At 39.1% G+C, this 16,800-nt stretch overlaps 1 protein-coding gene and 1 long non-coding RNA gene across 4 annotated transcripts in view; one reads left to right on the top strand and one right to left on the bottom strand.

The window, feature by feature from the left end:
* The window catches only part of LOC125692591 (uncharacterized), a 38,489-nt gene extending 35,836 nt beyond the window's left edge, over positions 1–2,653 (bottom strand). Inside the window, exon 1 of the long non-coding RNA XR_007376769.1 lies at positions 2,312–2,653. This is a non-coding gene — a long non-coding RNA (uncharacterized LOC125692591). The remainder of the gene's footprint in view (positions 1–2,311) is intronic.
* Positions 1–16,431, top strand: part of TECRL (trans-2,3-enoyl-CoA reductase like) — a 52,609-nt gene extending 36,178 nt beyond the window's left edge. For 2 of the 3 annotated variants that reach the window (XM_048943275.1, XM_048943273.1), the window contains exons 5-12: positions 2,660–2,775; positions 5,317–5,422; positions 7,108–7,180; positions 8,511–8,554; positions 12,501–12,558; positions 13,778–13,863; positions 14,289–14,334; positions 15,275–16,431. In XM_048943275.1, the coding sequence (XP_048799232.1) occupies positions 2,660–2,775; positions 5,317–5,422; positions 7,108–7,180; positions 8,511–8,554; positions 12,501–12,558; positions 13,778–13,863; positions 14,289–14,334; positions 15,275–15,402 (657 nt within the window). In that variant the 3' untranslated portion in view covers positions 15,403–16,431. The remainder of the gene's footprint in view (positions 1–2,659; positions 2,776–5,316; positions 5,423–7,107; positions 7,181–8,510; positions 8,555–12,500; positions 12,559–13,777; positions 13,864–14,288; positions 14,335–15,274) is intronic. The other variant, XM_048943276.1, reaches the window with a different exon arrangement.
* Positions 16,432–16,800: the final 369 nt, after the last annotated feature.

The following is a 16,800-nucleotide window of genomic DNA, read 5'->3' as shown; positions in this document are numbered from 1 at the left end:
CGTTTGTTCTTTCCTGCCTTTTCCCAAACCGTACACAATATGCTATTAACTCACATCAGAAATCCTTCCACCTCCTGCAGTCATCCTGTTGGGACAGTATCAGGCATTATGCCAGCTGTGCCCACCAGCCAGGAAATTCACCTCTCATTCCCTCTGCACTACAAAGAACAAAACCCTTTAAACAACTCCTTTTACCTCTACCGTATTCATCTCTCCCTCCATATACCCTCTGCCTCATGAAGTGTGGGATTATAACCCCTGACCTGGTCGTTACTTAGTTTAGCAAGGTATTGGGCACGATAACCTGGACAAAGGATTAAAAAAGAGATGGGCTTTTGGAAACTCTAGGGAAGGAGGTACCATTCTGCTCAGGCAAAATGATATCCATCACTGTTTGGCAATTATTTTCCCAATTATTTTTCCCATCATCTCTTCAGTGATGGAAATGGAGACGAGCAGATTGGAAACTTCTCTATTAGCCTACCTGTGAGAGGTAACTACAGGACATAATGCCAGACACTTGAAAAGATAGGAGGAAGATAAGAGAAATGGACAACATGCGTGATATGAAATAAGAAACATAGAGCGTACAGATATGGGGGAAAAAAAAGGGACAGTTTCTTCAGGGAGTTAATGATGAATTGAATTCTTTTGAGCTATGAACATTGTAATAGAGATATAGCACTCCTTCAGAAAAAGACCTTTGTGTTTATTATGGACCACCACGTCTAGCTGCACCCGAAATAATCTAGGCAGGCCCATAGGATGGTAAAGAAAAAGTAATTTTCTTTTGAATATTGGCTGTTTCAGCATTTCTGCAGAAGATAAATATTCACTGAAGATCAATAGTAAAAGGATGGTGCTTGTCTTTGACTGTCAGTGGTTAGAACTGATTGCATTTTGGTGTTAATTTAAGACTACTTTCCCTTCCACTTGCTTGAACTTGTGGTATTGGTAGCAGAGTTTCTCTGGAACTCACTTTTCAATTTTGGTGAATTTAAAATCAGTGGGACAGAGAAGGAGAGCAGAAGATGCAGTGTGGGAGATGGAGCAGCAGGAAACAGAGTGGAACTCATCCAACGTGTCAAAAGAAATGTGGAACCTCATCTTCTAAAAAGTGAATGCTACTAATCTCAACTGTATTCCAGCAATATGATGCAGTCATGATGAAGACAAATACAGCCCTGCTGGCCAGACTTTGATTGCAAATCTCACAGCTGATCCTAGACCACATGTCTCCACCTGGGCGATTAATGTGTTGGATCCATCAATGCCTATATTTTGGGTATTAGGTTTTAACAGCAGAGGCAGATTTCTACAGTATTTGTAGAATGTCTTGTGTAGTGAGTCCCCAAATTGTTGGGAATAGACCAGTGCAACTGTTAATAAGACAGAAATCCAATAATCCTGTGGCTGTGGTGTGTTCTGCAATAATCTGGGCTCTCATTCTAGCCTTGATGAAATGTTTCCATGCACACAGGCAAACATGCATTACTGCTCTTGGGATTATGCAGTCTAAATGTAGCACAGAAGTCACGGTATCTGTGGAAAAAAGAATTTGACATTTCTCCTCTAGAGAACGTTCAACTCTCTTACTTTTGGAGACAGTCCAGCTATTAAAGGCCAACATTTCCAAAGCTTCCCCCTGTAGTAGGGGAAAATAAAACAATGCTGGGGATCCCAAAGCAGTAAAATCTACTTGCAGAATGTTTCAGATGAGAACATTTTCTTTCAAATCTCTTAAGAAGAGAGATAAGAGAAACAGGGCACTGAGGGTGAGAGTGCCTGCCAAATTCTATTTTTGATGTTAGTCTAAATTCAGTGTTGCTCCCTTAAGCCATGGGTATTTACCTGTTACAGTTCTACAGCAGCACAAGTAGCTCCCCTAGCCTGTTAGTTAAACATCTTTACCCCTTAAGCAATACTATGCACTTGAGTTATGATTTGTCACTTTCTGGCCCTCGTAAAGATGTAGGATTTTGTAATCCATGCAGGTTGCTTCTGTGGATGCCTGCACAGGGGAGCTTTTCTCCATCACTGAACAGAGGTTCCAAGCACCATACATCAGACAGATTGGCCCCACTCTTCCACCCACCACCAAATATTGAGCCATGATCTCTCACTTCCAGAGAACTCTGCAAGCAACCAAAGTTCAGAGCTACATTTCCTTCTCTCATACACTGTTGGCTTTAGACTGGTGTATCATTTAACCACAACAACAAAAAAAAAAACAACCCAAAAAACTCAAAAAAACAAAAAACAACAACAAAAAAAACAAACAACAAAAAACCACCAGCAAAACACAACTTACCTTCAGTTTCAGAGCCTTCATTTGCAGTGGTATTTACATTCAAAATAGGCATTTGATGGCACAGCCAAAAGTATAAAGATAACGGTGATTTTCACCATCTTCTACAAAATCTTTGTGACTGGGTTCATGTTCTGCACAGAAATCTCACTTATTTGCTAGATGGATTTTACTCCTTTGCTAAAGAGACAGGAAAAAAAAAAACAACTAGATGTTGTTTATGTCCTCAAAATGAAGCTGAAATAACATTTGAAGGATGAATGGATGTTGTGGACAGGGTCTTTCTTTTTCTCATGTCTTTATTGGTGAAATTTCCCACTCTGATCCAGCTCTTTTATTTTTCATTCCTAGTTTTTTCTAACAGAATACACCGGGCCTCTACTAATATACCTGCTCTTTTACATTCGTCTCTCAACTATTTATGATCGAGTGGAAACTACGAAGAACTTCCGCCACCCAGTGGTGCAGTAAGTGACACTCATGTGAATCATGTCCTGGGGACAGAGAGCTGGAGGGGTGGATGGTGGCTGGCTATCTAGGACAGGGTGGGAGGCAGCACTCCTCAGCTAGACTGGTTCCAGAGTAGTATTCAGAATTGCAAATCGTTCTCATCAAGCCTGACTAAAAATAGGGTTACAGTTGCAATGGTCACTGCATCTGCTTGCAATGGGAGATGTAGTATTTGCCCCTAATTGTTTGCACTCTAGATGCACAGCCTGAACAGGAGGTTAAATAATAATCACAGGGTAGTAGACCCAACGCCACACTTGACAGAGAGGAGAAGATAAGACTTCAGGTGTTCCACTTCTCAGTCTTTTCCCAGTGCCTTCCTACTTGAAGCTGGGTAGTGTCAGCATAGAGCACAGCTCTCACCCAGGTAAGAATAAGGAGTTCGAAGAGGTTTGCTTGCCAATAGCCAGGTCATGAAGAACTGAGAAACTAAAGAGAAGCACCACAGGAATTCAGAACCATTAATCTGTTTTTTGAAACTAAGCTCTTCAAAGCATAGTTGTTCTTCAGGGTCACACAGTACGTCTGTGAGTTCTGAGAGTTTTAAGAAATAAAACATTCAAGTGGCAAACACAAGTAAGAGCTCAGCCAGTATTACAGAAGCGTGAAAACTGCATACTGTATCCAGCTGTACAGAAAAAAAAAAAAAAAAGAAATACAGAAACAGAAATCTGGCACCTTTGCTTCTCTCCATCACTGCAATGCTAAAGAAAAATGAAACACTTCAGGTATGATACAGTAGTTGCTGGCCACAAGGAAATGGGTTGATGGTTGGACTAGATCATCTAGTGGTCTTTCCAATCTTTATGATTCTATGATTCTATTCTACCAAATGTGACCTGGTTAATCTGCTAGAATCGAAAAGAAATGAAGAGATGACAGTCAACCAATACAACCTTTGAGGATCTCAGACAGTTCCAAGAATTTTGTAGGACTCTAGAAGAGATCTGCTTGATGAGGGAGATCAAGAACTGCTACAGATGAGAAAGTGGCAAGCAGTAAAGCATGGTAGCTGCCAAGAAGGCTCCAGTGGGAGCTCTCACACTAAGGAGTGCAGTTGAGTTTGATTCTCCTCATTCTGGGAGCATTAGTGGGAGGGAGGGTGGAAGGTGGTCAAGGAAAACCAAGAGCACTGGAAGAGAAGGGGCACACAGGAAGCCTGAAGAAATAGTGCAGCTTTCCTCTAGTGTTCTTTTTCCATACTGTAATTGCAGGATTGAGGGAGCTGATATACAGCAGAGAAACACACTTGGGTGATGCTGCCATTCAGAGATGGAGAAACAGAGGTTTGGAGAGAAGTTAAGGAACTTAGTGGAGCTGGGAATGAGAATGTAGAATAGCTGAATTCCAAACCAAAGCCTTCCTTCTTTTGCTCATTTACTTAGAAAAGAGAGTTTTCAGTAGCTCAGAACAGACAAATAATTCAACCTTCTTTTAAGTGGGCAGGAGGTATTCAGAATCCTTAAAGTGACTGCTCCTCAATGGGTGCACATTTGAGGTCCACATCTTAAGCCAAATTAATTTTAAAATTCCCAACAAAGCTGAAAGCTTGCTCTGGCCTTTGGTTAAGTAGATAATAGTTTGAAATTTTCTTAGCTCAAATCTCTCTGGTTTAATTACTTTGAAATTGTTTAATCTTTGACTTTGGATACCATACAAGATGCATAATAAAAGTATTTGGGATTTCACATGCAGAAAACCACTTTTCATTTATGTTTTATAATTGGTTTGCACTGAGACAGGCTCTGGTAGTACGGTAAATGTAACTAAGATAAAATACCACAAGAAATCACTCTTGACATTTGTTTTTGAAACTCAATCTCTAAGAGCTTCAACTCATTCTCTGAAGCAAATCAGCAGCACCTGATATTGCTTCATAATCTTCCTCAAAAGAGAATCAGTATAATAATTTCTACAACGATTACTTCAGTTCTTTGTAATAGGGAACAAAAAAGTCATCAGAATGGATTAACTTTGCAACAAAATCTCATTTTGTGTCCATAAGGAAATGAAATACAAACTACCGCCATGCAACTACTCAAGTTGGCAAAGGACAAGGAAACCATTCAGAAGCTATTCAGAATGTTTTTAAATGTCAGACACATCCTGCAGGATCATTAAGGTAGCCTTAAAACATGGGAGACTTCTTTTGGAAAAGCATGGCAGATGTCTGCTTGTATACACAGCTGTCCTGCTTTAATGTCCTGTCAGGGCGATGCATCACATTGAGAGCTTGAGGAGCTCTTTTTAATTCAAGGCTAGTAAAAAGAAGCTGTTCCATGCAAAATGAAGGCAACTTTGTATAGCTCTGAAAAATTATTCCATTAATCTCTGATTCCAGATGCTTCAATTAAGACAAAATCTTAAATCTCACGATTTCACTGTTTAAGAATATCAGTCCTTAACGCTTTTTGTTTCATTAAACTGTGAAATAATAAAAATCAATCTTTCACTTACCTTCATTTCCTTTATTTCTTCCTTTTTTTTTTTTCTTCCAGCTTGGCTTGCTTCTGCCATTGTTTGCACTACATCAGACATCTTCTGGAAACGTTATTTGTTCACAAGTTTTCTGGAGGGCACACTCCTCTGAAAAATATGATAAAGGTGATTGTGAATCTCATTCTGTGTAAGAGAGAATATCCTCACATTGAGGCAACCTTGGAAGAAGATAGGAAAATAAAAAATAATTTATTTTCTAGCTCAATAAATAACGATTAGTCAAAATATAAATATAGAAAAAAATCTCAGGGCCATGTCCCCAGGAACATGAACTGAAATCAATGTCCATTTTAGCTACTGCATGACAACGTCCACTTTGATTCATCCACCCAAGGGGCTGGTTGTCACGTCAGGATATTTTTCAGATTGAATGCTATTTTATTATGAGATACAGTGCTGCAACAATGAGCAATGCTGACAGTATCTCACTCCACTTCCTTGGTGCAATATAAATACAGAGTAAGAGACAGCCTTTGCATTAGGAAGTTAAAATGAAGTTACAAATAAATTATAAATATATCCCTTATTCTATAGATGGAAGCCCCAGGAGAGAAGATATCAAGCTGCCTAAAGTCTTCTGTCTCCTGAACTGCCATGTGTCATTATCTCATAGGCTCTCCTTCCTTTTATTTCACTTATTCAAAACTCATTTTGCATCACCCCACTTCTGCATGCTGAAAGAGCCTTCCTTGAAAAGTTCTGCAACACATACAGCATTTCAGTGAAGGATATAAACATATGGCCAGGAAAGGCAACTTGACTCAGAAAGATGCTAATAAGATTCCAAACCATGGATGCTGTGGTGCAATACAAAAAAACCTCACAACATAAAGAGGAATATAAGCTAGAGCACCTACATAGCTTTGGAGCCAGTGCTGCTTCTAAAGAGATTCATGCATGTGGGAATTGAAGACCTACAGTAACTTATTCCCACGTGTCTGTGATTAACATACTTTCTATGAAAGGCATAGAAAAATTAAAAAGAGAAAGCCTGTCCTGCATCCCTTTGGGATGGAGCTGTAGCCAGTCCCAGCTCACTGCTCTCCCTGAGATGGTACAGAGTGTGGACACACAGAAAAGCTTTATTTAGTCTCCATGGTTGTCTCGGTGGGCTGGTGAGTTTGGACTTCTCCCCTGTAGAAAGGATTGGAGCAGTGATCCTTAAAAATGACAAAAACACAATCAGATTGTCACTGCTGGGGCCTTCCCAAGCCTTTGGTCACCAGCCAAAGTTGGGGTGCTGCTTTTTCACAAGTTGATGTTGCAGAGCCTAATCCATGCTGGTAAATGACGTGTAGCTTAAAGGCACTGCATGCCCTTTTTCAGCAGGGTTAAAATTGGCTTATTTGATTTTGCTCTTTATTATCTCAGCTGGTTTAGTGTTCTGTTTGGCTAGATCTATCTTGCCTGGAAACGCTGAGTTTATGGTATTGTCACAGCTCAACTCTTTTAACCAGCCCTAGGCTTTTAATAGTTCTACTCAGAGAAATATGCCCTTCAGTGCAAGAATCAAATAAGGAGAAGAAAACAAATGTCAGTTCCTACAACAGGGATGAAAAACATTCAGCAGGCACTGAAAAATTTGCACAGTGCATCCTTTTTTTATTTTTTATTTTTAGTGGCTTTATAATGTCTTAGAAGATCTATATTCTGTATATTCTCAAGAAGCAGCTGCAAAGCCTTTCAGTAGTCATCTGGGCTTTGCACCTAGTAGCATTTATAGTTTCAGTTCATACTTGCTTATCACCCTTTCTAACAAAAAAAAAAAATATGTTTTTTGTCCATTCCAGGGCTGTGTCTTTTACTGGGGTTTCACTTCTTGGATTGCATATTACATCAACCATCCCCGATATACGCCACCGTGTATGTATAAGCAGAGCACAAAACTGACCTTGGTTTTAAGAAGTTTTTGGTGGGCAACCTCAAATCCTACAAAATCAGTAGATGTTCTGGCCCCCAGATACTTTCAAAATAGAACATAAATTCTATTTTAATTTGCTGTAATTCATTAGAAGATATTTGAATTTGGTGTGTTTTAACAGTAATGCTGCAAACAAGGCTGAAAGTTTCCAAGACTTGTTTTTACCTGCTGGGACCATCAGTTCAGTAGATGCAGCTTGAAGCCTGACACCAGGTTTACATCTTCAGCGTCTAATTGCTTGCCACCTGTTTAAAACAACACTCATAGGTAAATATGGTCAATGCTGGATCACCACCTCTTTAGCATGTATTAGTTAAAAAAAAAAAAAAAAGAAAAAAAAAAAAAAAAGAAAAAAGGATTATTTAGGATGCTGGAGATGGTGACCTCTACAGCCATATCCACAGATGGTCATACTGGGGACAGGTAAATAAAGGCAAGGAGAGCTGTGCATTAATCCAGGCTGACAAAGGGCCCATGAAGAACATCTGTTCAGCAGCTACATGCTCAGCTGCTGCTATGTGCTACCTGTTCTGGGGAGGATTTTTATCATATGCCCTTGACAACATGGAGGCGTTGTGTACCAGCCAGAGAAAAAGGGTCCTCAAAAGTAAAGGCTTGAGCAAACTTGTTCAGTGGAGTGAAGAACATGCACATGTTTTGTGGCTCTCAGCTGTGAACAAAGTTTGTAGGAAAATTGTAATCTTGAACACCCTACAGTACTGCAGTGGTCTGGGGACATCAGAAAAAAAAAAAAGGAGATGGCAAGTGAAGGGCAGGTAAAAATTGCAAAGGCTAAATACGTATGGTGAGACTGTGAAGCAGATAGCAGATACACAGTAAAGCTGTACAACTACTTACTTACTACTGAGCTTTACTGCTAATGGAGATAGAAGTCTGGGTATGGGAAGTCATATGGACAGAACTGCGATGCCCAGCCTGTTTCTTCCACTGACGTTCGCTTTTTTCCTCCCCATACCTTTCCAAGGAATATAACACTACCAACTGCTTTAACAAAGCAATTGAATGTTGGAAGCTGGCAAATATTAGAAAAAGTTAGGTGTAAATTACCTTGAGATCAGTGGTGAAGAGATTGGCATTTCTGGAGTGACTTTACTATTTGCATTGTCTTCATATTGTGTGATAATATCCACTCTTTATGCAGACTCTGTCAGGAAAGACGTATTTCTGCTCCTCAGCACTAGATTAATTTCACCCATAGCAAACCATGTGCATACTGTAAAATTCAATTTATAATTTCATTCTATTTTCTAGCATTTGGCTACAGACAAGTTTCTCTTGCTGCCCTTGCTTTTCTGGTAAGTACAAAGTAAAACTTTTATAAATTATTCTGCAATAGGAAGAACTCATGGTTTAGCAAAATGAAGTAATGCTGCTATGCATGTCTATTTATACAGGTCCACTTCTGCAGTCCTGTGTCATTTGACTGGAATTAGTTGTATTAAGGATATTAAGGTTTCTGGACCAGCAAGTCTCCTAGTATTATTTGCCTTAATGTAATGCACAGTATGTGAGAGCGATGAGAAATACATCAGTGTTATTACTGCTCATAATCATGCAAAACACTAATATTTAGACAGATTGGAACTTGAAGGCTCTAAAACAGAAGAAGCTATCCTAAGCAGATTTAGAAGTAGTAATGCATACCCTGAAAAATTTACTCATCCCTCCCAGAATGGGTGAAGCCAAGGAGAGTGCAGGAGATGAAAGATTTTTTGGCAGCATTTGTTTTTCAGCAGTTTTAAGCTTGCCTTTGTGTATAATTAGCTATAATCAGATAAACCCCTTTTCAGGTGTGGCGTTTATCTTTTTCAGCAGATCGAAAGGAGATCATAGAACCATTAGGATTGGATAAGGCCACTAACATCATCTAATCCAACTGTCAGCCCACCACCACTGTGCCCACTATGTCCTTCAGATGAGGGTATTTTCTAGTATTTGGGCAGCTTTCCATTTTGGGTAAAAATGCTGGCTGTGAGCATTTGGGTCTCATGAAAACAGAGTGATGCCATGAGCAGTCAGGGTGGCTTTAGAAGACTGATGTCCTTCTTGGAGGTCTTTGTAAGAAATAACTCACCTGGTTCATTTATGAGAAAACTTTTCTAAGGTGCTCGCATTCAACGCAAGTTGAAAGAAACTGCCTTCTGAGAGAATTAAATGCCTGTAAATTAGATGGTGGGGGGGAGGAGTTCACTATGTTCTTCATGTAAAGATATATAAATAAAATAAAATATAAATAAAATGCACATAGCTTCACCCACAGATCACTCAGAGTGCAGCACCTGCTGAACCTGATGTTTCAATGAACCTATTGTCCTGAGACAGGCTGAGTAAGAAATTCCCACATGTATATTCTCTTCTGTCCTCTACTGGCACTGCAGTTGGAAATAAGCTGAGTATTAACTACCGAGCAAGCATAGGTAACCGAAGCATTCAGCTTCTTTAAAAATCAGCTGCAGATCAATTTACAGAAATAAAACAGCAAGAGGACACAGTAATGCATCTTTGTCCTTCAGGCAAACTCTGTTCAGAAATGCATTCAAACAACTCCTTATTAAAATTTGAATGCTCTCCTAAATCAGAACCCTTAAAGATCACAGTTCTGGCAGTACTTATCTGGGGTTTGGCTATGCAGTCCTCAGCTTTTCCTGCCCAAATAAGGTATAGCAAAGATGTGCAAGATGCTCTGAGTTTGCACACCCAAACAGCTGGTGCTGTGTAGCTGAGGCAATAATCCCACACCATAGGGCCAGGTGGCTGTGGTGGGCAGCGGTGTTCCCAAAGCCCTAAAGACTATGCCCTTCCCAAGCTCAGGGATTACTTGAAGCCAACCAAACTGACTATTCAGTGCTACCAGTAAAACTAACTTGTAACAAAATCTCTGCTCACAAAAAGCCATTCTTTCCTATTGAAACTTCTATGGAAGAGTTTATGCTCAAGCCCAGAGAAGAGCCTAGTTGAGGGTGTTTGATATAAAGTAGGGCCATTCCCTTCAGATCTGCACCAGCAACTGTCTGTTGTCTGAATTCTTACAGCTCTTTTGAGAAATTCACAGCCATGGAAACACAAACTTTCCCTTTCAGACCTTGTGCTGGCAGATTCCCCAACAGTTTAAAACACCAATATACAAAAGAAAACAATTTGAAGCTGTTTTCACAGGATTCTAATACTTATGAATAAAATGTTTGAAAGATTTATTTTTCCTCTTTTAAGGCCTTTAATACATGTCTTTAGTACATATCCTGATTTAAGTGCATACAACTGCAGCTGCTGTAAACAACAGTACAGAGTAATTGGAAGAGTGTCAGCAGGCCCTTCTGAAAGATTCTCCTATTTGGAGAAATTACTCAAAGCTGGGATGGTTATCTCACAAGGTTGTAAAGATGGGAAATGGCATGTAGACTTCAACAGTTCAACATTATAAAGACGGCAAGGCTTCTTTCAGCAGTTCTCCATTGCCCCACATTTAACATTTCTGAGACACTAAGGACTAGCTGACATTTACCAATTCTTCTTGATATAGAGCATTACCAGCCACCTTTCTCAACAAGGACATAAGAGCTACTTACGAGCAGAATCCAGCTGTAGAGTCAGATAAGAAAAAAGGAATCCCTACAGAAATGCCCTTTGCTTTTTAAACTTTTATTTGACTATGTAATTAGTAGGTGTTAACTGTAGAGCATGAATCTGTTTTGCTCTATAATAACCAGTGGTAGAACCCAAAGGAATGGCACAGAGAATTGGGAGGGGATTGGGTTGGGTGTAAGGAAAAGATTCTCCTCCAGAGGGCAGTGGGCATGGCACTGAGCTTCCAGAGCTCAAGAAGCATTTGGACAATGCTCTCACAGGGTCTGATTTTGGGTACTGTGTGGAGCCAGGGGTGGGACATAATGGTCCCTTTGTGTCCTTTCCAACTCAGGATATTCTATGATTCTGTAATGTCAGCATGAATTCTTTAAACTTTGAAACCTTTTTCTTTGAAGTAATTATAAACAAAAGCAATTATGTTCCCAGCATAATCAGAAGTACCTGATGCTGTGGATAGAATTATAACTCCTGATACAATACCTTATCTCAGAATTTCCTTTTCTGCCAGTTTAACATTCTATACCTGGTGTTTATGACAGATGATAGCCAGTTAGCTGTAAATGAAAAAAACGTCACAGAAAAGGACTGCAGGATTTGAGCCATGACTACTTATTCATGCAGAATAACAACTTTGCTAATAGAAGAACTGGTTTAAACTTTCCAAACAAAAAACACAGAAATATCTCTGCCAAAGGGGGGAAGAATTTTCTTCAGCAATGTTATCTACAATTTTCTTTCCGATAAGGGCACCTTTTGATACAAAATGAAATTACATATTCCTTCTAATTAGTCTTAATTGAAGTTTGCTATGGTTAATGTTGTCAGTATTGGCTTTAAAAATGGCAATCATATTTTTCTTTTTTTCTGTATTAATTTTATGTCTTTAAAACTTATGATATCTCTAGGTTTTAATATTCATCTTATTTCTTGATTTTTGCTAGTTTTGAAAAGTTTAGAGTGATAAAAAAACCAACTTTGTGACACTGTTTTTTTTTCAGTCTGAGAGGAGAAATCAGTCTTCAAACTCATAAGTAGATAAAAATGTCCAGTTCAAGACTGAAATGTAAATCAGCCTTTTGATTTTCTTCATAAAGCAAGGGACAAAATGAAAAAAAAAAAAAAGTGGGAAGAGGGTAGAGCCACTAACCCCTGGGAGGAAAGTGAGTTCATTATGTCTTTACAAAATCAACAGTCCTACTTCTTTGCAGGCTGGGTTACATCCAAATATTGAAGATGGTATTAATTTCAGAAAAGTATCCTTCAAAATTCTTTAGGTTTCAGGGAGACCTTCTGACATCCCAAAACTGAAGCATGTTGCATGTGCTGGGCATGGGAACTGCATTGGTCCATGGACTGTCACCACTGGAATGTATAGAATGCATTTCCCACGGGGTGGGTGCAGAAGTCCTTCTGGAGTACATATCTTTGTTGGAAGAAGCCCTGAGCAGCCTGATGTTGTGGTTGGCAAACCTGCCCACAATAGAGGGTTGGAGCTGGATGGGCTTTAAGGTCCCTCCAAACCCAGGCCATTCCACAGTTCTATGATTCTATAGTTCTGGAGGCAAAGACTAAGTGTGGAGTAGAGATTCTGGTTATGCTCTGTAACACAGCCATCATTTTTGGCTGAACTGAAAATATGTTTTTAATGTCTTACAGATGTGTGAAGCTGGAAATCACTTTATCAACGTAGCATTAGCTCACCAAAATCATTCAGGTCTGTTTTATATTTGTCTATTAAAGACTGAAGTGTGCTTAACCTATCCATCTTCTACTGATATACAGTAATTTATGTATCTACAAGCACAGAATAAAGAAAGATTAAGTAGGTGCCTTGCCATCAGTGCAATGTGTTCAAAATAAATGTGGTGACAAGGAAACATTAGCAACACTGTTGTTGTTCCAAAACTTGTAGCTAATTTGTCTTAGTTAAAAAACCTACAATTTAAATATGTATTTAAGCACGGAATTTCTCTAAAGCATCCTGTTAACTGGCAACAGAGAATTTGAAATCAGTTTCAGAAGCTTAAAAACTATATTGCTGACTTTCTATAGATACAACCATCTCATGCACAGATACACATACAGATATGTACAAATACATGAAAAGAAACCCACATGTGGGCATCTAAGTGTGCATGTGCAGGCTCTTAAACACTGCTACAAGCATGGGTTTTTCATGATCTTTTGTACCTTGAGAATAAAAACCATATATACTGGATATATATACTGCATATACTGGAAAGTAAAATATATTTTTAGATAATAACAGTGTAATTACTCATAACAGCATTCATTTCAAGAAAATATCTCACCATGGTATAGGTCAACTTCATGCAATCAAGTCTAAAGCAGTTTAAAAGAACCAAAAGCAAAATATTTTTATTTCATTTTAGCATTCTCAGTGTCTAAAGGCATTAAAAATAGCACTGTTGCAAGAACTCAAAAGTGAAACACACCGTGTATAAGCATTATTGTTGGTGTAGAGAGCCTTGCTCTTAGTCCTGGAGTTGTTTTCCTGTTCTACTCAAGGATGAAGGATGAGCATGCAAGAGGGGACAAGTTCATGTTCCTGAGTCAGGCTGAATAAGACACAGCCATGTCCTTTATATCCCAGAAGAATGCCCTTAGCCCTCTCCTTCCAGGTACTCCACGTTAAACTACTTGTTTCTCTCTTTCTCTGAATAAAGGTTTTATCCCTTGGACATGCCAAACCTTTCCTATAAAAACCAGCACATGGTTCACTAAGCAGTGCTCTCACTAGGAAAAATGCAGCTTTTTCTGTCTCAAATGTTTCACACCATTTTCTGACTATAGCTGTATTTTGGAAATGCTAGCCAAAGTGATGCCTGTTACACAGGCAAATTATTAGAAGGCCATGTTCTCCTCCCTGTAATAAAACCATGTTTTTTTTTTTTTCCCCCTCTTTTGTAAAGGAAACAAAGCCTGTTTTCCAAGTCCAACCTACAACCCCTTCACGTGGCTCTTCTTGCTGGTATCCTGTCCCAACTATACTTATGAGGTACATAACTTTCTCCTGCCTATTTGCAAAGGGTGAGCTATTATATTGAGTAACAACATGTTTAAGCACATCTGCCATTCTCCATCCATTTCCATGTACACCAACCATTCTGTTCTCTGTGTCAGAGTCTCCTTGTTCCCACAAATGCTTCTCCAACAGATCTCTTTTCTCATGCCACTATCATGACTTTATATATATTCACCTCCACTCCAGACTCCCCACAGATCAAACAGTTAACTACCCACCCCTTTACCCTCATCAAGCCCACTGGCCATCCCTTTCCAGCCATTTTTCCTCTCGCGTGTGGAGTGCAAGTGTCAGGCTCTTTTTCCAGGGGAAGCTCTTAGGGAAGTGGTCACTTCCAAAAGCTTTCCCTTTTGCTTTATTTAAGCATACAATTAACAATGCCTTTTCCTCTGCAACAGGTTGGGTCCTGGATTAGTTTCACGGTAATGACACAAACCCTGCCAGGTAGGTTTGAAACAGAACAAAGACAGTTTCAAAATTATTTTGCAGAGATGATTTCTGTAAATCTAAAACGTGCCCCAAACTTACATCATGTGAAATATTGCCATCAAATCTCCCTCATGGCATGACTGTATGGACCTTCAAAGTGCTCCCCTTAGAAAGCTGTGGGGAGCATGAGCACTACTGAAACACCCCCATCAGCCTCCCTTGATCAAAACCTGCTCTCTGCTTTTTATGAAGTACTGTTATTTCTTCAGTTTTCACAGTGAAAAACCTTGAAATTTAATAAAAAAAAAAATTGTAATTTCATTTACAGTCAAACCTTTTTAATATAGGGAACACACTTTTCACTTAAACCTGAAATGATACTTCTGATAGGGACAGGAAAACAGAAATACTTAGTAGTTCCAATGAGTAAAGATGCACACAAGTGGCTTACAACATTTCCCCATTTGCTCATATCAAACAACCAGCTCATAACAACAACCTGATTAGCAGCGTCTGCAAATCTTTCTCAGTATTTTCCTGCATCCTTAGAGACCTAAATACCTATACAAATATGGTCCCTGGGACTGAGCTTTCCAGAACATTCACTATTTAATTCTCTCTCCATTCCAAAATAGAAACCAATAAAAGTTACTCGCAGAAGTAGCCCCACTTTGCTTACAAGTGAAAAAAAAAAGAGGAATTTCAGAAGCAGATTAAATTCTACTCTGACAAAATCCAGATATAATGAAGTTTTGTTTGAAAAGATAAAAATATTTGTGCTGCAGGTCCAGGCGTGGAAATGACCTGAAAATGTAGGGATGCTGCAAGGCTGCAGGGGCAGAAAGCAGCCAAGTGCAGAAGAAACTGCAGACTGTTTTGTAAACCCTCATATACTCACAGAAGCAAACACTAAAAGAAAACACATGATCCTTTCTTTTTTCTTTTAACTCATTAGTCGGCATTTTTGCTTTCCTGATGGTCATCCAGATGTCTCTCTGGGCCCAAAAGAAACACAAGCTGTACCTGAAGAAATTTTATCCAGAAGTGCGCAGAAAAGCAGCTATGATTCCTATCGTCTTCTGAGCTCTTGGTAAAAGCTGAAGCCTAAGTGTGCACAGTTCAATAGCTAACTCAGAGTAAATGAGCCATTTAATTCACCAACCGAAGTGGGTCTGAGGAAGCACTACTGGATATCTTTTTCAGAAAATTAACAGATCAAAAAGCTTTTAATTAAGTGAAAAAAAAAAACTCCAACAAAAACAAACCAAACCGCTCTTCAATTCTCGATTCCTGCTAAAAGATATTTAATTAGATTTTCTACATGGAGCTAATTGGGAAAGGATGAGGAATTTTTTTATATTCGATTTTAGGCTAGTATTTAGCTGGTTTAAATGGGCACGGATGCTGTTAATATTAATGAAATACATACACCTAATCTGCATGTGTTCAGCTCCGGTGATTTTAAGGTTTGGTGTTAGGTGTTGACCAGATTCTCTGATTTTTGCATCAGAAGTTGTTTCCCAGCCTCATTTCTATTAAATTGCACAGAAACAGCCTGTTCTGCCTTAACTCCTCTAAAGCATCACAACAAAGAATGGCTGCTATACTACTAAAACAGTTTAGTTTTACAAAGCTTTTCCTTCTTTCTTTTTTTAATTGAATCCAAGAGCAAGTTGTTCAATGCAAATTGGTTTCAAATGATCACTGCAAAGAAGTCTGGTCCTCTTTCATTTTCAGGCAGGCAGATCAGCCCCATAATCTCAGGGGGAGACAGTTTGTGAGGTGCTACCAGAATGACTCAAGGTACAAGAAGCACAGTTAGCCTAGCCCAAATAAGCACCTCCAGGAGCTGTTTACCTCCCTGCATTATTTGATGATCATTCAGCATGTGAGGATGGGAGAGATGGGTGTCAGCTCCTGTAGCAAATGACTGAAGTGTTAAAATCAGGTAAAGAGCAAAGACTAGGTATAAACAAATGATGATACACTATAGCAGACTGAAAAAAAAAGCATGGCTGATACTTTGGGATGTGGTCTTGAATTGCTAAAACTACTCTAAATTGTGTCAAGCTGCTTCATGAATAGCAATAAATCCAACTTTCTGCACATTCATGGATCTTTCTGTGTTACTCTGCCTGCTGGGATTTTCAGGGAAAGTTCTGATCACAGGTAACTTATCTTTCTACATTCACTAGTAATCTCAGCCACAAACATCATTCACCTTCTGAACCAAAACCATTGTCCCCACACAAACATTTTCTTGAGAAAATTTGTCTAGACTGCTAAATACCTGGGGAAAAAAAGATTCCTTCTTGAGCTCTAAATGTGCTGATATTTCTTGTACTATGGGAGGAAATAAATGGTTAACTGCAAGTACTTTTGGCAGTATTTTCTATTCAGTGCAGACCTAACTTTCTCAGTTAGATTTCCTCCTACATCTGTAAGTGATAGGCATGGGCAAGGCCACATGACTATCAGAAC

Source organism: Lagopus muta, chromosome 4, assembly GCF_023343835.1.
Source record: "Lagopus muta isolate bLagMut1 chromosome 4, bLagMut1 primary, whole genome shotgun sequence".
Classification (NCBI taxonomy): domain Eukaryota; kingdom Metazoa; phylum Chordata; class Aves; order Galliformes; family Phasianidae; genus Lagopus; species Lagopus muta.
Note: the sequence above shows the minus strand (reverse complement) of the source record. Positions and strands in the feature narration are given on the sequence as shown.